General features: G+C 40.4%; 1 protein-coding gene across 1 annotated transcript in view; it reads left to right on the top strand.

Moving 5' to 3' along the window:
• Positions 1 to 10,688, top strand: part of AHR (aryl hydrocarbon receptor) — a 107,553-nt gene extending 96,865 nt beyond the window's left edge. Inside the window, exons 10-11 of the mRNA XM_054020266.1 lie at positions 691 to 1,957; positions 7,703 to 10,688. Coding sequence (XP_053876241.1) covers positions 691 to 1,957; positions 7,703 to 7,858 — 1,423 coding nt within the window. The 3' untranslated portion in view covers positions 7,859 to 10,688. The remainder of the gene's footprint in view (positions 1 to 690; positions 1,958 to 7,702) is intronic.
• The last annotated feature ends 13,704 nt before the right edge of the window (positions 10,689 to 24,392 follow it).

Genomic DNA, 24,392 nt, shown 5'->3' with positions numbered 1-24,392 from the left:
GCTGCAAAGAGCTTTTTGTTTTGTTTTAAGAGTTAAAAATTGCCCGTGTTGCAATAATTCCTTGACATCTCAAATTGTATGCAACACTGATTATGGCAGATGCCACTGTGTTCCTCTTAGGAAGTAAATTTAATGAAACAAAGGCACAAGATGGTTCCATGCACCCTACTTCTATTCTTCTCCCCTTTTCTCTTGGAAGAAATCCAACTGCAGCTGCAGAGACATCATATATTACTCATAGGAATTAACTTCAGTAGAGTACATACTGAATTCCATTCCACTTATTATTTAGCATTATCCATACAAACCCAACGCTCACTTGACACTGAGAAATGAAAAATACCAAGAGAATTCAGAGCTGAAAGATCCATGCTCCCAGCAAGTCAAGAATAGTAGAATAGGAAGTATGTAATTTAGGTTTATTGAATTGCACACATAATATTGATTAACATATGGAACGTGTGAAAGTATTACAGTAAATAAACTCCTTATATCATGATCTGTTGCTCATTTTACCCACTAGAGTTAAGTTTTAATAGCCAGATTCCTCAGTGACTGGCCCTTTTTAAGTGCCTACAAATAGAATAGTTCACTTTGTTAATGCTTCAATTCTAGGAAACAGAACTATACTATTTTATTGTAATGACTATAATACTGTAATAAAGTACTGTAATTTTTTGTCAATTTCAGAGAAGAAGAAGGGTCAGAGCATTTACGGAAGCGAAACATGACGGTTCCTTTTATGTTTGCAACTGGTGAGGCTGTGTTGTATGAGTTAAACTTTCCTTTGCCTAGCCTAATGGATCCCTTGCAGACAAAGGTTAAAAGCACCCCTGGGAAAGGACCTACTGCCAAAGCTACACTACATAAAGAATATGTTGATCCAAACTCAATTCTGGGTGCCATGTTAAGGCAAGATGAGTCTGTATATCTCTGTCCTCCCGCTTCAGATAAACTTTCTTTCGAGAGAAACTTCTTTACGGACACCAGCGATGAATTGGGCAATGTTCTTAGCAGTGACTGGCAGGATAATCTTTTACCAACCGGAAATAACAACATCTTGAAACAGGAGCAAACCAACTGTCCCCAGGAAAGTAACTTAATGATTACTGAAGACAGCACAGGGCTCTTTCAAGATAATAAAAATAGTGACTTGTACAACATCATGAGAAGTCTGGGTATTGACTTTGAAGATATAAAATGTATTCAGCAGGATGAGGAGTTTTTTAAAACTGAATTTTCGTGTGCGGATGATATTGGAGACATCGACATAACTGATGAAATCCTGACCTATGTTCAGGATTCCCTAAATAATAAGCCTGACTTCTTGTATTCAGGTTGCCACCAGCAACAGACGACGTTTCAGAACTCTAGCTGTTTGGTACAGCAACATTTGGATAAGCAGCAACTTAATCAGCACCAAAACCAAGTGGCTGAGCAGCATCAGCAGCAGTTATGTCAGAAGATGAAGCATATGCAAGTTGATGGGATGTTCACAAATTGGAACTCTGGTAGTAGAGTGCCTTTTAGCTGTTCACAGCAACAGCCAGTGCAGTATGTTTTTTCGGACATGCCTGGCACTACTCAAGAGTTCGCTTACAAATCCGAAGTCAACCCTGCACCTCATGCATGTAGGCAGGAGTTTATGCCTTATAAACAGCCCACAACCCTGGTGCCACAGCTCTCTAATTTTACCCAAGTAGATTTCCCAATAGGATGTTTTGACAGATCGAACTATCCTGGTTCTTCAAGCTTGGAAGATTTTCTCAGTTGTTCACAAGAAGTCCCTGAGAATCAAGAGCGTGGAATAAACTCTCAGCCAGTTATGGTAACTTCTCAAACATGCTATGCGGGTGCTGTGTCTATGTACCAGTGTGTTCCAGAAACTCAACCCAACTCTGTGGATCAAATGCAATATAATTCTGTGATGGAGGATCAACAACTATTGTTAAATAAGGTATGATAAAGGTCATTGTTAAATTTTCTTGCATGTTATAATAGTTGTTAGCAGGAAACTAGATGGTTTATGGGATACAGAACCTATTATCAACTAAGTCATTGGATTTGAAACTGATGCAGTTGTAGTAATGAATGAGAGGTACTGTAACGTCTGTTCATTAACCTGAAATGAGCCATGCTCAGTCCAGGTCCCAGGGAATGTGTCCATATCATAGGAACCTCTGCAAGTATAAGTGACAGATACCAATTGTAAATATCCTCCCTCTTTAACCTAGAATTAGTTCTTCGAGGCCAAGGTTGAGCAGAGTGACAGAAGTTTTTGGAGTATGCTTGTATCTATTTTGTAGGTAAATAGATTGCTTACAGTACAATTGTCTGGCACATTTCATTGTCAATTCATTTTAACCATACATAGATCTATCATACTTTAAGAATAAGAAAGGTAAACTTTCATTGTTTGGATTCTTAAAATACAAAGCTTCTGTTAAATCAACATAATCTCACTGCTTAATTTAATATATTTTAAAGATCACATTAACATACAAATTCTAATTTTACATAACTTGCATGGAATCGTATGAATCCTTGTCCTATATATGTGCAGGTATTGTGAGAGAGGTTTCAAACTGTGTGTCAACAGGTGGTGCACCGTTAAGATGAGAAACTGGCCTATACATATTTTACGCATGAAATACCACAACATTTTTAAGAACTAAGACTTATAAATATGTTATACATGTACTTTTGTAAAAATTTAAAGTATTTCTTTTGCTCTAAATGCTGCAATGTTAAGAATATGACAAAAATTAACACAAGTTACATAAATAGGATGTGCACACAAAAATAAAAATTTAATATTAGTTAGGCCTTGATTGGTGGGACTAATTACCCTAGCGCAGGAAGCTCAAAGCAGAGCATGGACATAAATTATTTTAAGATACATCCATCTATAAAAACACAATTTTATTTCCTTTAGCAGTACTGCATACAATTTTTAGTTTAAAAAACTTCCAAAAGAGAAAACTGTTAAAACGGTGAAAAGATTATTCAGAAGCATACCTTAATTCTGCAGAAAATCCAGTTACATCTTTAGGGCACATGCAAGCAAAACCAGAAATGAATTCTGATTTTAAACTAGGAGTTATGTGCTAATTGTTTTGAATGTGCAGAGTCGCTAGCTATATTGCACCTCAGTCAAAGGAGAATAATATGGCAGCAGAAAAAGATCAAAACAATTATTTCCTGTTCCTCAAGTTCCTGATTTAAAAAAAATCAGGTCTTCTCTACCTATTGGTTTAGTTTATATGCAGAAGAAAGGAAGAATTATCCGAACATTGAAAATGGTAGGCATAGCCATGTTTGGCCAAGGAGAGTGCAAAACAAAATAATATAACACATTAAAATAGCGTAGCCATTCTTCAGACAACGTTGTCAGCAAAATTCTTCCTGGGTAGAATTGAGTACATTAGCAGCTTTGGAAGAAAAACTTCCAATTTCAAGACAATTATTTGAATGTGATAGCAGCTATCTGCATTGCAGTGCATTTAAATTGTATTCTTTATTTCTATTGTAATAATGCCCAGGCACTCTAATCAAGACTGGGGCCCTGTTGTGCTAGACATGTAATATGAAGACATGATTCTTTTTCCAAAGAGTGTATATTCTGAGGCCATGATCCTACAAATGCTTGTGCACATGCATAGGTATTTTCAGAATTAAGGCATTAACTGGCATTTAACATACACAAAGCAAGGAAGAAGAATACAGAAAATGTACAGTCTATATTACATCATCTCAGAAGTAAAATGAAGACTTGTTACATTTCTTAATTCTTTCATTAATTAAATACAATATAATTATAGAATTATAAAACTTCCTTTAAAATTGAGCACAGTTCTGCAAGATTAATAGCTTCTGCTTGAGAGACCCAAGACTGGAATAGCATGAAGATATTTTGGCAAAGTTCAGTAAGGAAGCTTACACAACACTTGGCTGCACTATGTCTCACTCTAGTCTGTGCTATTAATCCTTCATAGTCCTAGATAATAGTGTTGGAAAGCATCTCCTGCGTCCTCCAACTTCATGCCCTTCTAATAGTACAGGATTGTCATTTACACAAATACACTTCAGCATTGTTATGTTGATGCCTATTTTTTAATAACCAATTTAAATTTTCTTTTTTAACATGTAAGTTGTTAATTTCTCACTATAATACTCATAGCCACTCTAATTATTCCTCATTTTTGTTACTTCATTTTGAGAATTTTTCTCTTCCCATTCCTCAGCAAAAATATCTTACCAGAGTACTTTAGTAGATTGTCACAGTACTAACAAAACGTACTGTCATACTTAATAGGATATTATAAATAGTTAAAATTAAATCTAGTTGTAGTCCATGAAAATGGTTAAACCACTAGAATACTGTGTTCTGATTTTTCACCTTTTTGTAGTAATGTTAATGCATCAAAGGGAGATGAGCAACCAGGACAATCCTATGTTAAAATATATTTATATCATGGCTATATTTACTGTTGTTGTCAGAAGAGTGAATGATTCCAAACAAATGGGTGTATTCTTGTAGTAGTAATCACATGAAATAAGTTCCAAATCAAAGCCATGACTGTAAATAATATAAATGAATTGGAGACATGTTTACTGTAGATAGGGAGAAGTTATTAATGGTTAGAGTAATAACAGATGGAAAAAAGTGTGGACAAGCATGTTGTCAGTTACCCTTTTTATGATCCTTCCATCCCTAGTTAGTTTCTCTATGACAAAATTTACAGTGAAGGTCCAGATGGGATGGCTGTGGGTATTTCTACACTGCAATAAAAGACATGCAGATGCGTGGCATAGCTGTGTTTAGCCCAGGTCAGCTGACTCAAGCTTGCAGGGCTATAAAATTGCAGTGGGGAGTGTCTCGGAGCTGGGGTCCCAGCCTGAGCCCAAATGTTTACATTGCAATTTTGTAGCCCCCGTCCCCTGAGCCTCGTGAGCACGAGTCAGCTAACCTGGGGTCTGAGACTCAGTGCCATGGGTTTTTTATCGCAGTGTAGACATACCCTGAGCATATCTAATCTGACCTCCTGCATAACACAGGCCATAGGACTTCTTCAAACTTGATTTTAAAGTTTCCAGTGATTAAGAATCTATCACAACTTTTGGAAAGTTCTTCCAATTGTTGTAAGACCAGTGTCCTTTTAATAAACAGGGACTACTCCCCCTTACTAATTACTACTATATGCTCAGCAAAGTCTGCCAGACAATGCACATATTAATAAGTGATCTCACCACAAAATGGATTTAATGAAGAACATTAAAATAATTCTGTCCTGGCGGGGGACAGCTAGTGACTTAGTAGATATTTTCTATCTCTGACTTACGATTCTGTGAATATTTCTAATGAGAATTGATGCCTCTATCTTAAAAGGATTTTATTTTGCTTTATTTTCCACGAATATATGGAATATTTGTGCATATGATTTTTGTAAAATGACAGGAAGCATTACATCAGTTGATTAAAATAATCCTGGGGATCTTTGGGGGTTGGGGGGAGATGGTTTTGAAGAGAATTGTTGAAATGCAGAATATCAAGACTGATAAAAACTTTTCAGCACTCTCACTTGATTTTGTTAGATGTGGTGATGACGATGATCATTCATTCAAAAAATCCAACTGCATTAAGTGGTGTACATTCCAATTTATAAATGAACTGAATACGCACTCATGGAAGAACCATAAAAGCTGACCACCACCACACACTCAAAAATACCACCTTAGGTGGATTTTGAAATTGTAACATTCTTGACGAGGAAATTGGTAGTGTTGAGGTGGGTTATGCTTTCCACAAGTGGGGGGAAAAAATCACACTAAAAATCTGACTTTGAGAAACTTTCAAGACCTACCTGTCTACTCCTTCTGGCATTGTAGGCAGTGACAAAACTCCCATTAACTTCAACAAAAGTAGGATTGTGCCCATGATCTTTGTTTACTTAACTTTCCATTTCTCTCACTAGTCCAGTGTGTTCTATTTGCAACTGACCACAGAAATCAGGATTTACCCATGTGATTTATTATGCAACAGGTGCAGTATTAGTAAATAGAGTATTTACTATTACTAAAAAGTTAGAACTGAACACGTTTCAAGGCATACTTCAGATTTGCAGTGCAGAACCAAAATATATTTTTATATATAGCAACTCTTATTAATATTTTGCTAAAAAAGTCCCCCAAACCGTCTTGAGTAAATAGGGAAAAATAAACTTTTAACATCTTAAATATCTATTATATATCAAATGAAACACTTGAGTCTTGTGCCATTAAGAATACTTTACATTCAACAACTAAGCTTATTTTACTACTTCAGAAGTTTGATAATTAATTCTTCAGAACCAGTTTCAGAATTCCTGGAATGGCCAACTCCTTTTTAATTTTAGATGCCAGAAAAGTTTTCATAATCCTAAAATATTGCCTGTGATCTTTGTGTAATCTTAATTTGGGGGGAAGAATAGAGGTTGGGGAAAAACAGAAGTCCACAAACTCTGTCCTAAGCAAAAGCAGTTCTTGCCCCTGACTAAGGTCATCTTTGAGATGTATGGAAATATGAAAAATGTATTATTGGTGGTGGGGGGGGGTGAGTTCTTTTCTTTCCCATAGATAGCTCTCATGGATTTACATGCTCAATTCATAAGGTGACGCATAGTCGATATCAGACACAGTATAGGATTTTTCTATATACAGTATTAAGCTTTTAATCCTTTATTGAGTATCACATAAAAACTTTTATTGAAAGGCATGATTGAAATATTTTAATGAGTTCAACAATAAAGAAATAGCTAGGCCATTCCCTTTAGATATCAGACATACCCAGTGTGGTGATGGTTTGATTTACTATTTGTATTGCAGTAGTGCCTAGAGGCCTCAATCAAGGGTCAAGATCCATCTGTGCTTGATGTTGTACACACCTGTAGTAAAGACCACCCCTGCCCGTAGCTTATAGACTTAAGGCTTGTTGACAGGACCTTGAGTTTGCCTTCTGTGCTTTGACTTCTGCTTATTATGTTAAACATGACTGTTTTACTGTGCCTTTGTACTTCTCTTTTCACCCATCCTAATATGTTGTGTATCTCTATTGGCCCCAGCCATAATATAAAGGGCTGGTCTCCAGGAGTATTTAGTTTGCGGTAAGGTAGGGTATGAATCTACCCCACACTAGCCTATTGTGCTCCAGCTGTTGTGGGTACCATACTGATGCACATTAACGTTTCATTAATGTGCCAATTTGGTCAAGTCCTATCTCAAAGAACTAAGGTCTAGTCCCATCTCAGGTCTGAGATGGGCATCCAGGCACCTACAGAAACTTAGGCACCTAGGGGACTTTTACAGCAAAAATATAGTCACCAAGTAAGTTTAGACACCTACATGGTTAGATAGCCACTTAGCATGGGTTTTGTGGATTGCAGTGGTGTGTAAATCTTGGGTTTAGGCACCGGAGTCACTTTGTGGACCTGGGGCGCTATGTTAGCTGATCATGACTAGTTTCTGCTCCCTATGAAAAAGTATTTATTTCACAATTGGAGTGGGGGGGAGGGGTAAACACCACCAGGAGCTTAGCTAGAGAATGCAGAAAGAGTCCCTGTCTATTTTAGGATTAGGAATCTCTAATCTTACCTGTGCATTTCACTAAATGCTTTTGAAGTTTTTAAAGAAAACAGCCAGTAACCCCTGTAATTTTTTTTTCCAGTTCCAAAATGGTTTCGGTGGAATAAGCTTAAATGAAGCATATCCCTCTCAGTTAGATGTCATCAGTAACACACAGTCTGCCATGCACCTTCCGCCTCTTCATCATCCGACAGAATCCAGACCTTTCTCAGATTTGGCATCCAGTGGATTTATGTAATTCAGAGCCAATATCCCATCTCTGGTTTTTGATGGATATCACTTTGGCCTGTGAAGGAGCGCTTGATAAGGCTATGGACACTGGGCTTTAAAGCCCCAAGTACATTTTGATAAGTTGAGGCTAGTTGCACTATATACCAATAGGATATGTAATCCAAAACCTGACTTTTTTGGGTGGGAATAGGAACTATACTTTGACTGAAAGTGTGCATGCGCTGTTGTCAGTCAGATTGAAAATGTGTTGTTGCTGCAATATGGATTATGTACTATATACATCACGTTGTAGAACATAAGATAAGGCAAATGGTTTTATTTAGAAAATAAATGGGCACTTTGACAACCTTACTTGTAATGGCACAAACGGGAAGATGTTTTCACTCTTGGATTATTGCCAGATTTTATTTTTTTTAATTAAAATTTTTAAAAAGAATGATCTAAAATTAAGAGCATCAAAAGCACTTATTTTTTACTGTATACTAAGGTCTTTCCTTCAATTAATTACTTGCTATTTTAGCTCCTTTTGTTTTAATTTCTAGTTCTAGCACTTTAATCAATGGATTAAAACGAGGATTTGATATACAATTTTAGGTTTTATATAAACAAATCCATTGCATTCCTCCTTTACTGTCAATCTTAAGTGCCTCACAATTTAGCTATCTTATTTCTGAAAGGAAGCTTGTTTTAGAAAACATTCACTATAAATTAGTCATCGACATTGTGTGAACTTTTAACTAATATATACAGTGATATTGGCTTTCTTTTTTCTATAAAGTTTTTAGCAATGGCTGTTTCGAATTAGACTCAATTCTGAGTCTGCAGAGTTGTAACACTTATCTGGAGATGTAAATGTTTTACACATAGTTCAAGTAAAGGCTTTTTGTTATTCTGTACTTCATGTCTGCTTGCTTCAGGTAAAACAGGGTAAAAACAACAGAGATTTTGCAGGGGGAGGATTCCTCAAGATTAGTTTCAGATTTCAGTGCTGAAAAACATGTGCCTTATCTTGTGTTAAAACACTTGTAATGTTCTTCAGAAATAAAAGTACAAGGCTGCTCTATGCAAATACTTTCACTAAAATGGATATTGAAAAGGGTTAACTTTTAAATTATGGGGGAAGAGCTGTCTCAATGGTAAATGGTATTGAGGTTTACTTTTGTAAAAATTTCTTCACTGATAGTCAAAGTTCGATTGGCTGCAGTTTTTAATGTTGCAGGGGGGAAGAGAGGGTCTGCTATTATTAAATGTTATCCCTGATAAATTGCACTCTAAAGGAAAAGAAGTGATCTTTTTTTTTTGTTTGTGAACCCACTTAAAAAGATCTATGTGCAAAATATAAAAATGAAAAAAAAAAAATAAAGTTCAGAGAGATTATCCTTGTAATGAAAAGGATTTTTATATTTTTTGTTTTCAGAAAAGCTAAAAATATTGCTTTGGGTTTTTTTTTATTTGAGAGAACTGTTAGAATTGTAGACACCAATGTTTGGTGCAAAATAGTAGCATAATGGAAAAATACAGAAACGTATATGTTCAAATTGTTGCATACGCTTGTGTGCTGTATAGTTCATATGTAATAAAACGTCTTTGTAAAATATTTTAAACCAGTTAATTTTAAAGTGTTACATCATATATATAAAGATGAAATGTTTACATTTGTTATGTATAATATAAATTACAGTGTAGACAGTTTTGTTAAAAAGGAAACAAAAATAAACCAACGTTCTCCTGGTTGGTGTTCATATTGTTTAATACAAGGACAACTGGAGTTTTTTAACTTGAGGAGAGACTATTTTGCAAAATTGTTGAAAATGCGATGGGGAAGGTTTCATTCCACTATTTGTGCAATCTGCACTGAAATAACTACAAAGCTAAATATTGTGCATTAGATTTTCATCCCATTTCTTTGATTTCTTCTTTGAAACACACTCTCCATGAGTAAAACTAATTTCCTTCTATAGTGTAATATGATCTGCTAGACAGAATATCAAATTCAGTTGTAGAATTTCAGATGCATGACGTTATCAAGGGAGAAATGGATGTCAGGGAAATATCTTGTATTAATACTCTATATTATTCAGGAAAGCCCTAAAAACAAATTAGCTTGGGACATGAAATTCATTTTTTTAATGTTTCAAACTTAGTGATATCTCACACTGAAAACAAAAAGTTTTGATTTAATAGCATCTGGATTCACATTTTAACATTTAAATTTTTAATTTAAGGTAAGTTTTAATCAATTTCTAGAATGGCTTGCATTTCTAGTTAGTGTATCACTTTTAAGAGTGTGAATTTGACAGTCTGTTTTAAATTCTGTAAAACTGAAACATTCAAAGGGGTAATGTACATTTTTACATCAGTATAAATAAAAATGCATCTGATCAGTCTAGCTAAACCAAAAATTTGTTGTTCTACCACTAAGTGCCAAGGAAGCAGCAGTACTAGTGTACTGCTTTATTATAAACATTTAGTTTTGTTATATACATATCAGTTTATTTTCTGTAGCTATGCCTACAACAAACCCATGATTATGACTGTGTATTTTGAATCTACACCAAACTACTTCAAAAGTGCACAGGAATTTTTGAATTTTTTCATTAGCCCTCCAGTTCTGTTATGAGTAAGATATAGCCCATTGTTAATCAGTATTACTATCAATTTTTTGTACCAGTTTTCTTGGCTTGTTTTGCTTTAAGTTCTTATTTCTGATTTGCTATGCCTGCACATGCCATGCAATACATTTCTTGGGTTAGGGTATGTTTTTGTAGTGTTCTTACTGACCTTCAGTAATGTTTGTAAAACATAATATATGGTAATAAAATAATCATTTGAATGTAGCTGATATGTATGTTCTTTCACTACAAACAATTCTTTGTCTATCGCAGAAGCTTTGTGATTACACCACTGTGGACTTTGGAATTTCCAAAGTATTAGACACAAGCACATGTAGACAATTTGGTGCTGTATATAAAAACATACATTTGAACTGTAGTTCTATATCAAAATGACAGAGAATGGTAACTGGCAGCTTATCAACATTTTAAATATCAGCAACAATTAACTCAACAGTTGAGTTGGATTAGACACCACTTGCTAACCAAATAATCTGATACCAGGAAACCTGAGTGTGATAGGCCCAACATTTGACTTAACATTTTTGTATTTATTTAATTTTATAGGGTTCCATATTCTGAATGAAAAATGTCCTAACATTTTCTCTGAGAAGAAAAAAAATCCGTTTTGTTCAGTATATACAAACTGACCAGCAGTCATTTTAAAGTAAGAAATATGTGCATATGAGGAAAGAGTTTAAAAGGAAAACAGTTGCTTTCAAAGAGATGATTATAAATCAGTGAGAATCTTTTAGTAAATATAAAACAAAAAAACCTTGATCTTGTGCTCTTTTAATAAAAAATACTGAGCAAAGTCCGCTATAAAAGGAAAAATACATTTATGCTCCTTGAATATGCCTTTCTGTAGGTGAGTTAGAGATGGCATGACTAACTCATGAATTTTCCATTTGAGAGTCATGTAGTCATCCCTAACTCCTTTTAGAAAAAGGCACTTCCCTCCACACATAGAGGAGGGCTTGGGTGATACCTAAGCCTTGTACTTTCCCTCTTCTGCTCCTCAGTACATAAAGGAATATGGCCCTTAGCATTAAAGGGAGTTATCAAAAGGAGAATATTCTGTCCATGCTCTATAGTAGTGCAACTAATTGAATGGTGAAAATGATCTCAAATATTCCTGGAGTAAGGATGTCCAACTATTTATTTGGATAGCTGCTGGGCATTTTAAAATGTTAATGAATCTCAAATGTTTCATTAAGTTTAGCACAAATGATTATTCATCCAAACATGTTCCAAACATTGCTCTCCTTTCAATTAGGGGATAAATAAAACCAGTACCGTGTTACTTAGCTGATCAAAAACACAGATTAATGGTGTCTAGTTGGAGTGAACAATTTGTACATAATCCACAGTCTTGAGTATTTTAACACAATTTTTGGCTAATAATTTAAAATGAAGAATACACTCAAAGGCCATCCATCAGGTTACGAGATTTTAAGACCAAAAGAGAGCATTATGGCCATCCAGTTTGACCTTCTGCCTAACACAGGCTAGAGAATTTCAATAAGTGGTTTCTGCATCAAGCCCATAACTTCAGGGTGAGCTAAATCATTTCTTTTAAAAAGACATCCAACCTGGATTTTAAAAATGCGTCTCATTGCTAGCCTGAATTTGTCTATCTTCAGTGTCCGGTATCAGAAATCTTGACACTATGTAACTACTTTATAGACTAACACCAAGTCAGTTCTGAACCTTTTTTTATTAAACCAAATAGATTGCGCTTTTTTACTCTCTTCCTGTAAGGTAGGTATACAAAGCTCCAGTCATTCTTGTATCTCTTTTCTGAATACTCTCCAATTTGTTTAAATCATTTTTAAAGTGTGGACATAACTGGATATAGTATTGCAGTAATGGCATCAGTGATAACACCCTCCTACTTCTGCTTGATATTTCTCTATTTATACATGCAAGGTTTGCATTTCCTTTCTTAGCCATCACATCACACTGCGTTAATGTTCAGCTGTTTATCAACTGTCCTCGTTAAGTCCTTCTCTGAGTTCCTGACATCCAAAATAGAGCCTCCCTTCCTATAAGTATGACCTTACATTTAATTGTATTACAATCGCATGTTCTTCAAGTAAGCCCTAGCTTACCATGTGATCCAGATCACTCTGCAGAACTGCCCTGACCTTATGATTATTTTCCACTCCCCCAATTTTATCAGCAATGCTTTGATATTTTCTTCCAGATCACTGATAGGGATCTTGAATACCATTGGGCCAAGAACAGATCACTGTGGAGACCCCACTAAAAGCACCCTCATGAGATGAAGATTCCCATTTGATGATTTGCAAGCTATGAGCCAAACCACTTAGCACTATACAAAGTCACTATGTAATAAGTCAAATGTCTTACAGAAGTCTATTATGTTAATGCACTTTGTCAACCAAACTTGTAGTCTCATAAACAAAAAAAAACCCACATGAGTTTCAGAAGACCTATTTTCCATTAAATGATGAGTGGTATCAAGGGTGCTACCATCCTTTAATTCTTTACTGATTGTGTCCGTGTTACCCTTGCCATGGTTTTATCTGATATCAATGTCAAGTTAATCAGCCTGTGGTTACCTGAGTCATCCCATTTACGCTTTGTTCCAGACACTGCAGGAAGACACACAAGGTGCTAGGCTGTACTTTATTATGTAACTACTGGGAATTGTTTGGCAATAACTTGTCCAGTACTGGTCACTTTCCCTCTTGTCATCTAGTCCCCTGAGTGATGGGACTCTCTCAATCTAGATGGAACTAGGCTGTTCTCAGGGGTAGCAGATGACAGAACAAGGAGCAACGGTCTCAGGTTGCAGTAGGGGAGGTCTAGGTTGGATATTAGGAAAAACTATTTCACTAGGAGGGTGGTGAAGCACTGGAATGGGTTGCCTAGGGAGGTGGTGGAATCTCCATCCTTAGAGTTTTTTAAGGCCTGGCTTGACAAAGCCCTGGCTGGGATGATTTAGTTGGTCCCGCTTTCCAACCTTACTCTTATCATCTCTCCTGCTTTGTATAAAATACTTGTGTTCACTCAAGTGTAGCTGGAAGCTGTCTCCCCCAAGAGAGTGCACTAGCCACTCAACTATGAAGTTGCTCTTTCTTGCCACCCAATTAATATTTAAGTATTCTACAAAGTAGAACAGCTTCAGCAGGGGAGATTTGCAAAAGATCCAGCCCCACCCATCTGAGGTAGTTCAGTAGATAGGGCACTGTGTGGTGGATATGAGTTCAAGTCCCTGCTCCAAAATAAGGCTGGGCAGGAATTTCAACATGACTCCCCCTGTCCAAGGTGAGTGTGCTAGCCACTGGACTGTTAGGACACATGTACAGAAATTCCCAACCTGCTCTTTACCCGGTGTTTTTTGTGGGAAGCCTGAGTCTGTTTGCAAGCTTGGAGCACACCTATGGGATTGGGACCCACAGGCAGTGGAATGCCTGGTTTCCCAAAGCACTTCAAGCAAAGCACACTGTTTTAGGCAAAATATAAAACAGGTTTATTAACTACAGAAAATTTTATTTTAAGTGGTAGGTATAAAAGGATCAAGATGGTCACCAAAGAAAATAAAAATAAGTGCCTAATCTATATTCTATAAACTAATCAAGATTTGAATCAAGTAATAGTCTCACCCACTAGATGTTACAGTCCTTAATGCACAGACTTCCCTCCTAAAGTCTGGACCAGTCTCCTCAGCTGATCTTCATCTTCTTGGTGTCCTGATTGTTTCCAGCATCGGTGGTAGAGAAGAAAGTTCCCCCTTATGCTGAACTGTTTCTTATTTTAGTGCCTGGCAGACACTAGCCCACGTATGTCCTGGTGGGCTTTGCTGAGTGACAGTGAACAAGCAGCCCCTGAGTCTCAGTGATGGATCAGTTCCCATTATGTGGGGCTTGCCTAGTTGAGTCTCTCAGTTGATTAATGGCCAGTAAACATCCATCTGGGCAGCAATCCTTGGCATGCCACTAGCAAACTTACAGCATGTTTTAGTAACAACCATAAAGTATAATTTCATAGCTCTATACACACTAACGATATACATATTTGGACAGAAGAATGGGCTTCAGCAGATCATGACCTTTCAAATGATGGCTTACATGGGAGGCTTTGTATGAAATATTAAATCATATATGAATAATGAATATGGGGGTTACAGGGTGCCATTCTGAGGTACAGTGTCTCTCACCTTCCCAGTGGCATTACTAGGGGCCTTGGGACCCAGATATGAGACATCCCAAATCCTGATGACATTTAGTCAGGGGGAGGAACTTCAAATGCTGTTGAACAGGAACCCACTTGCCCCTGCAGGGTTATCATCCTCCTCCCCAGATGAGGCATCATCACCACCTGACTACTATAGACAATTCCAGAACTTCCTGAGGAGAAGCATATAGATGCTATAGATCAGGGGTCTCAAACTCAAATGACCATGAGGGCCCATGAGGACTCAGCATTGGCCCGAGGGCTGCATCACTGACGCTGCCCCTGGCCCCGCCCCCACTCCACCCCTTCCATGAGGCCCCGTCTCTTCTCCACCTCCTCCTCCAAGTGGTTTTAATAAAATATATACACTCAGTAAAGCCCCCCACACACACTGCACTGGGCTGCACCACCACTCCACCCCTGCTCTGCCTCTGCCAGGGGTGGCAGGTTTGTAGAAATTTTGGTGGTGCCCAGAACCTGCCCCCCCCCCCCCCCAAACTCTGCCTCCACCTGCTTAAGGCTCTGGGAGGGAGTTTGGATGGGGAAGGGGGTCTGGGGTGCAGGCTCTGGGTTGGAGTTTGGGTACTGGGTACAGGCTGTGGTAGAGGGTAGGGGGTGCAGGCTCTGGGATGGAGTTTGGGGATAGGAGGGGGGGCAGGGGTGAGAGCTGTGGGTCTGGGGATGAGGGGTTTGTGGCATTGGAGAGGCTCGGGGCATTGGCGAGGCTCAGGACTAGGACAGGGGAAGGGCAGCCTGCCCTGGCCCTAATTGGGGGGGGGGCACTAGGATCCTGCGGCAGCAGGTGATGCCAGGAGTCAGCATGAGCTGCAGGCTCCAGGGCGCTGAGGGGGCAGCAAGTGAGCGCAGGGGACACTCGGGGGAGGTGTGTGGGGGGGGGGCGGCCCCAAACATTGGGGAGCAGTGTGCGGGGAGCTTAGCTGCCACATAAAATAACTTGGGGAGGGGCGGGGGTGAGGGGAGTTTGGCGATGACAGGAAGTAACTGGGGGGGGGGGCCGCGGGCAGCTTGGTGGGACGCAGGGAAGAGCTCTGCCGCGTGTTTGAGACCCCTGCTCTAGATCCCCCTCAAGGAAGCATAGCCCACCCCTCATAAGCTACTGAATATTTTGCAGAGTGTGGGTCTTTAGTACAGTGGCACTTGCAAATCAGTGAGGCCATCTTAGAGTAGACCTTCATGGTCTGACACACTCCAGCCACCTATGTGCTCACTCTGAAAAGAACAGAGAAAAAATACTTTGTACCAGCTAAAAGGGGTGGAATACATATTCTCCCACCCTGCTCCAAACTCTTACATGCACATTGTCTGGGGGAGTAGAGCTATGTTAGTGCTGCTTGTTTCTTTCAGTGACAAAGAAGCCAATGTCTAGACCTCTTTGGGAGGAAGAGCTTAGCTTTGGCAAGTTTACAGTTCTGCTTAGCAAACGACCAAGCTTTGATGGTAACGGATGATGGTATTAATTAAAATTCGTTTTTTTGGAATTCACCAACAAAGGGCCGCAAGAACACAAACGTCAATTCCAATCAATCTTCAAAGAAGGTAAATTGATAGCCAGATCTGCCTTCCATCAGTAGATGCAACAAATACAGATTCCTGCTTAATGGAAACATCTATGGTTATGAAGCAGACCTCATGGCTCCAATTCTCTGGATTTCCCAAACTCCAATCCATCATGGAGGATTTGACTTCTGAGGGAAATAACCTTAATGAGCAAACAGATGAATCATTACACACTCTCAAGGACACAAAAACAGTTCTTTGCTCTTTGGGTATCTTTATCTCAGCACTATGGAGAAAATACACTAAGTCTCAGCCTTACAATGAGTAGCTCCCCAGCCATTTAACTACCAGAGGGCTTACAAACCTCTTAGGACACACCAAAGAATGCAGTTTAGTAAGCAAAATGTTCTCCCTTCATTCTCTTGTCATCCCCAGTCTCCCTGCAAGATGTCCTTTCAATGGGGCCTTTGAGAGCATAAAAATCAGTGCTCCTGCCAAATCCACATCAGACAGATGGGTGTTGGAGATAATCACAACCAGTAACACACAAGAATTCCTGTCCATACCTGTCCCTCTTCAGGGACCCCTCTAATGAGAGGATGCTCAGACAGGAATTAGAAGCCTTGCTCCATCTGGGAGCTTCCTCAACACAGGGGCAAAGGCTTTTATTCAAGATATTTCCTCATCCCCAAGAAAGGGGCTGGATCTCAGGCAACTGAACATCTTCATCCACTGCCTGAGGTTCAGAATGATCACTCTGGCCTGTTTATTCAGGGGATTATACAAAGGTTTACAGCTCTTGATTTGAAGATCGCTTTTTTTCTACATAGATATCCACCCGCACGTAGGAGGTTCCTATGATTCCCCATTGGCCTAGACCACTACCAGTACAGAATGCTCCCTTTCAGCCTTTTGACAGTGCCAAGAGTGTTTACAAAGGTATCATCATTCATGGCAGCACACCTGCGTCATCAAGATATGTCAGTATTACTATGCCTTCATGACTGGCTGCTCACAGGGAAGTCCTCAAGAACTGCAGATAGCACCTGGATCCCTGCCATAATGATTAGGAATCCCAGTAAACATAGAAAAGTCCACTTAGACAGAATATAGCCCATAGGTGCCAACTCTGTGGGTGTTCCAGGGCTGGAGCACCCACGGGGAAAAATTAGCAGGTACTCCGCACCCACTGGCAGCCAAGCTCCACCCTCTTCGCTGCCTTCTCCCCCCGCAGCGCACCGCCTCCCCCTCCCTCCCAACACTTCCTGCCCCCCCGCCCAACAGCTGTTTGGCAGTGCTTAGGACTTTCCGGGAGGGAGCAGGAGGAGTGGGGATGCGGCGCAGTCAGGGGAGGAGGCAGAGAAGAGGCAGGGCAGGGGCAGGGACTTGAGGGAAGGAGGGAATGGGGGCAGAGCTGGGGTAGGAAAAGGTGGGGTGGGGCAGGGACTTTGGGGAAGAGGTGGAATGGGGTGGGGCAAAGGCGGTGCAGGGGTGGGACAGGGGCAGGGCGTGGGGCTTCAAGCACCCACTGGGCAGAGGGGAAGTTGGCGCCTATGCTATAGACCAGAGGTGGCCAAACTGTGGTTCGCAAGCCACATGCGGCTTTTTTCCCATTAAAGTGTGGCTCGTGGAACTCCCCCTAGGTACCCTCCCCCCATTCTCCACCTACTAGACTGAAGGGGGAATTCAGGACCTCTGCCTTGCAGCGGGGTGGGGGCTTCTGCCCAGCGGGTTGCACCTGCCAGGGCTTGGGGTTTCAGCAGGAGTAGGGCTGAAGCCCTGAGCCCTCGCAGGTGCACCCCAGCTCTCAAACTTCTGAAAACTGTTGTATGCAGCTCAGTGGGTCAGTAAGTTTGGCCACCCCTGCTATAGATTTTACTGGAGTGACTCTGGATGCTATCAGAGCCAAAGCATACTTACTTCAAGACTCGGGGGTAGCTTGGAAGGCAGGCCAGTCCTCGCTTACAGACAACCCCCCAACCTGAAGCAAATACTCACCAGCAACTACACACCACACCACAGAAACACCAACCCAGGAACCAATCCCTTTAGCAAACCTCGTTGCCTACTCTGTCCCCATATCTACTCTGGCGACACCAACCACATCAGCCACACCATCAAGGGCTCATTCACCTGCACATCTACTAATATATATGCCATCATGTGCCAGCAATGCCCCTCTGCCATGTACTTTGGCCAAATCGGACAGTCCCTCCGCAAAAGAATAAATGGACACAAATCGGACATCAGGAATGGTAACATACAAAAGCCAGTATGTGAACACTTCAATCTCCCTGGTCATTCTATTACAGATTTAAAAGTCACTATCATTGAACAAAAAAACTTCAGAAACAGACTTCAAAGAGAAACAGCAGAACTAAAATTCATTCGCAAATTTAACACCATTAATCTGGGCTTGAATAGGGACTGGGAGTGGCTGGCTCATTACAGAAGCAGCTTTTCCTCTCCTGGAATTGACACCTCCTCATCTGTTACTGGGAGTGGACTACATCCACCCTGATTGAATTGACCCTGTCAACACTGGTTCTCCACTTACGAAGTAACTCCCTGCTTTCTATGTGTCGGTATATAATGCCTGCATCTGTAACTTTCACTCTATGCATCTGAAGAAGTGAGGTTTTTACCCAAAGCTTATGCCCAAATAAATCTGTTAGTCTTTAAGGTGCCACTAGACTCCTTGTTGTTTTTACTTCAAGACATGTTCCAAGCATTGAAGGATCTCATCACTCATTTTTGACTGAGCCCTCAGCTGACAGTGGGATCCTGCCTTGTCCTTCCAGGACACATGGCTTTCATAGAATCATAGCATATCAGGGTTGGAAGGGATCTCAGGAGGTCATCTAGTCCAACCCCCTGCTCAAAGCCCCAGACAAATTTTTGCCCCAGATCCCTAAATGGCCCCCTCAACCCTGGGTTTAGCAGGCCAATGCTCAAACCACTGAGCTATCCCTCTCCCCAAGTGCTTTGTGTACTTATGTGATGCCCTTTGTGAGATTTTGTCTGCATTGTCTACAGGCATGACTGCAGATAGTATATGTACCAAGCAAGCACAGTCTGGACAAACAGTCTCTCTCCACCACAGCATTCTGATTTCATTCATCTGGTGGGAGAATGTGTATTGGGGGCAGGGTGAAGTGAGCCTTTCCTTCTCCCTCCCACCTCCGCACCTCCTGCTCATGAAAAAATTGATTGCATTGCCTCCCTGCATATCGGGAGAATATCTAGATGAGCATGGAACCCAAGAATATCCAAGTTGCACACAAACCTTCTGAAACTGTGGGCAGTAGATGAAGCCTGCAAATGGTTCTTGCCATTTATCCTGACCCTGCACATTCAAGTCATGGAGGACAACATGAGAGCAGTTTATTATATCAACAAAGCAAACAGGAAGGGACAAAATCCACTTGTCTCTGTACAGAAGACATCAATCTCTAGAATTGGTGCGTCCTTTGCCAGGTCACCATCTTAGCAGAGCCCCTCTGGAGTGCACAGTACTCTGGCAGACAGCCTCAACAGACCTCTTGCATAAACCAGAAGTGGAAACTACACAACTCACAAGTCCAGATCATCTTTCAACAATGGGGATTTCTGCCATGGGATATCTTTGCATCTCAAGAGAACAAGAAATGCCTAGTCTACTGCTCCCAAGCAACCAGGAATCAAAGGCCACAAATCCAGAGTGGATATGATCATAACTGCTGACATGTGCATTTCCACCCATCCCCCTCTTACCTTGAGTCCTGATGAAGATCAAATAAGACAAAGCGATGGTGATCCTAGTGGGTCCACGGTGGCCAAGGCAGTTCTGGTTCATCAGCATGCTCAGTAGTCCTTATGCCCACACATCCCCATCCCAGACCCAGGAAAGGGGCAAGATCCTCCATTCCAGCCCAGCATCTCTCCACCTAACAGCTTAGAGTTTGGATGGATGATGAAACTAAGAGGTCTTGCGCAGAAGCTATGCAATCCATCATTAGCAATAAGAAAAAAGACTTCACAAGAAAATGTGATACAGCAAAATGGAAAAGATTTTCTATCTGGTGTCAGAATCACTGAATGGTTCTGAAATCCCTACTATTCTGGACTACCTCCTATCTCTAAAAAATGTCAGGACTATCTTTTAGCTTCTTGGCAGCTATTAGTGCCTTTCACCCTCTGGTCTTCACCCATCCTACTACTGAGAGTTTTCGGACGGGATCTGGCAGAACCTTACCTCCGGTGCTGAAATCTATGCCATCATGGGATCTCAATCTAGTTCTTTCTGTATTAAAAACCCTCCATTCAGGCTGTTAACCTCATGCTCCTTTGCTCCTCTATCTGTGAAAGTTGTCTTTCTGGTTGTAATCACCTTAGCTAGAAGAGTAGGTCTTATGGTGGACCCTTGCTGTGCAGTCTCCCACAAGGATAAAGTTTCCTTGAGGTTACACCCTAAATTTATTCCGAAGGTAATCTCAGAATGGCATCTGAACCAGGTCATCCACCTGCCCGTCTTCTATCCAAAAACCCATGCCACCAGGACCGACAGGAAACTCCACTCTTTGGAGGACCATTGAACTTCAGCATTCTACCTGCAAAGGACAAAACCCTTCAGGAACTCTCCCAAATTATTTGTCTCTTCTGAATGCATAAGAGGAATCACAATCTCTTCACAGAGACTCTCTAAATGGAACTCAGGCTGCATCCTGCTGCGACCTCTCCCCCCACAAGGTGTGAGATCCTACTTGACCAGAGCCCAGGCTATGTTGGTAGCTTCACTCTGTGATGTTCCCCTTCTGGAGGGGTGTAGAGTAGCAAAATGGGGCTCTGTGGGTTCCTTAGCAAGACATGACAGCCTGGTACCAGCTTCTACAGCATACGCATCCTTCGGGTCAGCGGTTCTCCAATCTGTAGCTCAGGAGGGCTCCTTGCACCCTCCTGCTCAACGAACACTGCTTGAGAGTCACCTCAACTGCATACACATCACTCAAAGAAGAAAGAGGTTACTTACCAGGTACAGTAACTGGTATTTGAGATGTGTGGTTCCAGTGTGTAGTCCATTACCCGCCCTCCTTCCCCTCTGCTTCAGATCCTCACCCTGAAGGTTATTCGTGGTGGAGAAGAAACTGGAGAAGCAGTCAGTCCACACTGCTCTTTATACCCTTAATTTGGACACCAGGAGGAAGAAGTCTCAGGTGTGGATTAATGGACACTGCTGGTGAAAAATCTTCCAGTTCCAGGTGCACCTCAAATAGAATACGCATAGGACTCCACATCTCAAAGAACTCCAGTTACTGTATAAAGTAAGTAACCTCTCTTTTTTAATAGTCTTTAATAGTCTTCCAGTAGCTTCTTGAAGTAACTTGCTTACAAATCTCCTGCAGATACTGAATTTCTCAAGGCAAGCTGGCACCTATATGATCCTTGGACTTACTCTTGAGGGACAATATTTCTATAAATTGCTTGGCTTATCTATGATAAGAAAACAGAATCCACCTATTGATTTGGGATATAAATAACTTCCACTAACCAGAGAAGAATCCATGGTAAATGGGTTTCATACATATAAAAGGTATTCATTTCAGTTGTATGAAGTTGTAAGAAAACAGATTTTCACATTAACACTTCCAGTACTTGCTATCTATTTTCTTTTATAAAGAAAACTTTATAACTTTGAATTTTTCCTTCTCTGAGTCATGGTATTCCTTAATATATAAAAATTGTGTGGCAAAGAATAAAATAACCCACTGGAATTGAAATCATGAGTCAATTAATAATTTGATCTAACAAAACCTTTGCTTCTCCATACTGTATTTTAATAGTATATTTTAGGATAAAATTACTTGGCACTCAACATACTAATTCATGCATAAAATGCTCTTTTATGCCCATGTTAGCAAGCAAATTCCTGGCTAGTTGATATTAGAAACCAGATATGCTCCTTCATTTACAAATAAAATGACTGTGGTTCTGGTGTAGACTACTATAGAATAGTTGAAAGGTCCCACAACTGCTCTTTATACAACCCAGCATAAGTTAATCTTGTTGGTGTTCAAGTGCACATTTTGCCTAGTAGCAGAAGGGGAAATTAGTTTGAAGACTGAGAATGTTGCTAGCCTGTGCATTTTGGAACAGATCATTTACTTTAGACTTTTGGGGCATGCTCATTTTTAACCACGTATCAGTTAGTGGCTTTTTAGATTTTTTTTAAATCTGCCTAAATAGAATCATTCATACCAGATGAATGTTAGTATATTTCTATTAAGGTTACATTAAAAATAACTTTTTTTACCTTGTGGGATAGATTACATCCTGTTCTGATTTTTGTGATTCTCTTAATGGCTCAGAGCCTTGTCTTTTAGGCATACTGGAAGCTAAAAATACACAAGTACTGTCATATTGAAAATACATTGTGCTTAGTAGGCCTAGCACTGCTTAAATTCTTTTTGTCATATTATTTCAGGTGAGGATCTGCAGGTGAGCTACATTTGCAGAGCAAATTCCAACAATCCAACAGTGTTTCAAGACTTTAATCAACAAAATCTGTTAAATCTCTCCTTAACAATCATGACAATCTAAATTTTTGGTTTCACAGTGAAGTCTTGAGTAGAACTGCTTTATCGGATTAATTTTAGGCTACATCTACACTACAGGGGGGAGTCGATTTAAGATACGCAAATTCAGCTACGTGAATAGCGTAGCTGAATTCGACGTATCGCAGCTGATTTACCCCGCTGTGAGGACGGCGGCAAAATTGACCTCTGCGGCTTCCCGTCGACGGCGCTTACTCCCACCTCCGCTGGTGGAGTAAGAGCGTCGATTCGGGGATCCCCAAGAGGTCGATTTCTACCCGCCGATTTAGGCGGGTAGTGTAGACCCAGCCCTAGTTAGCTGTATCTGTGACTGTCATACCATTTTATAGGCTCTTGGTGGTTGTACTTCAGCTTCAGCCAAATATCAAGGCATTGCTTAATTTGTATTTTAGGGCAGACGTCAATCAAAGTTTCCATTTGCCAGCTGCCTCACTTTGATAATTAAAGGACTATTTATACGACAGTGTAACTGGGGACCCCAGTTACAACAACATAGTTGTGCTCCAATTGTGTTATTACATGGATTCTTTTTCATTTATGCAGACCAGTCCAAATCATATTAAGGCAGCCATGTTACCTAAATCAGGGATGTAAGCCAAAACCAAACCATGTTATAACATGTTGCGGGTATACCTCTGTTTTAATAAGGTTGCCCAACATCATGATTACATGGCAGAAAGGACAATGATTTCACTGGATTTCTTAACCACATCTACCTGATTTTTAAACTGCCTTTAGACAGATCAAAGAAACTGAAATGTTACCCATAAAATCTAGATATGGTAAAAACCTACTAAGTCATCTCGCTTCCAGTGCAGAATTGCTTTAATTGTTCTAAAGCTTTGTTCAGTATAAGTTTAACGGTGCCAAGCAATGGGGGTTCCACTACTTCACTTGAGAGAGCATTCCACCCCCAATAGTTCTCACTGGCAGGAAGATTTCCCTGTGTTCAGGCTAGGTTTTCCCTTTCTTAATTTCTTCCCATTACCTTTCCTTATACACTGTTCATTATATCAAATGTTTCCTCTTTCTCCTGGATATTTACTCCACACAATATTTAACTGTTCACATGCCCTTCCCACTTCGCTGTTGCTTAGCCAAGCTGGGCATATTTTACTCTAAGGGCTTGACTACTAGCGTCCTGTGCTCTAACTGCCCCATGTAGCTGCTGCTTTTGCACAATGAAAGGTACCTAGTTCCTCTTTCTAGGTCTAGCATAGCCCTCTTTCAAACAGGACTAGTTACCTTTCAGTTCATGCTTGGAACCTCCACATGGAGCAGTTGGAGCAGAACAATTTAGGGTGCTCCGCAATTCACACCTCCATTGTCTGCACTGCAGTGCAGCATAGCGGTAGATTTGATTTTTTCTCATCACGTCTCAACAAAATAATCTGTGTGTGAAGAGCGAAGTTAAAAGTTAATATCCCAAATACCAAATCCCAGACCTGACCCTGGGGAGAGTTGCCTCTAGTTTTGATTTAAAAACAAATCCCCCCAAAGCCAGCAGAAGAAGGCCTAATTTCCATGGTGTCCCCTGGTGCCCCAAGTTCCTGTGGGGGTCCCCAGACACCATGCCCAGGTCCCATGCCAAGGCCGGCCGGAGGCTTTGATGTGCTTG

This window comes from Malaclemys terrapin, chromosome 2 (genome assembly GCF_027887155.1).
Source record: "Malaclemys terrapin pileata isolate rMalTer1 chromosome 2, rMalTer1.hap1, whole genome shotgun sequence".
NCBI classification, from domain to species: Eukaryota; Metazoa; Chordata; order Testudines; family Emydidae; genus Malaclemys; species Malaclemys terrapin.
Note: the sequence above shows the minus strand (reverse complement) of the source record. Positions and strands in the feature narration are given on the sequence as shown.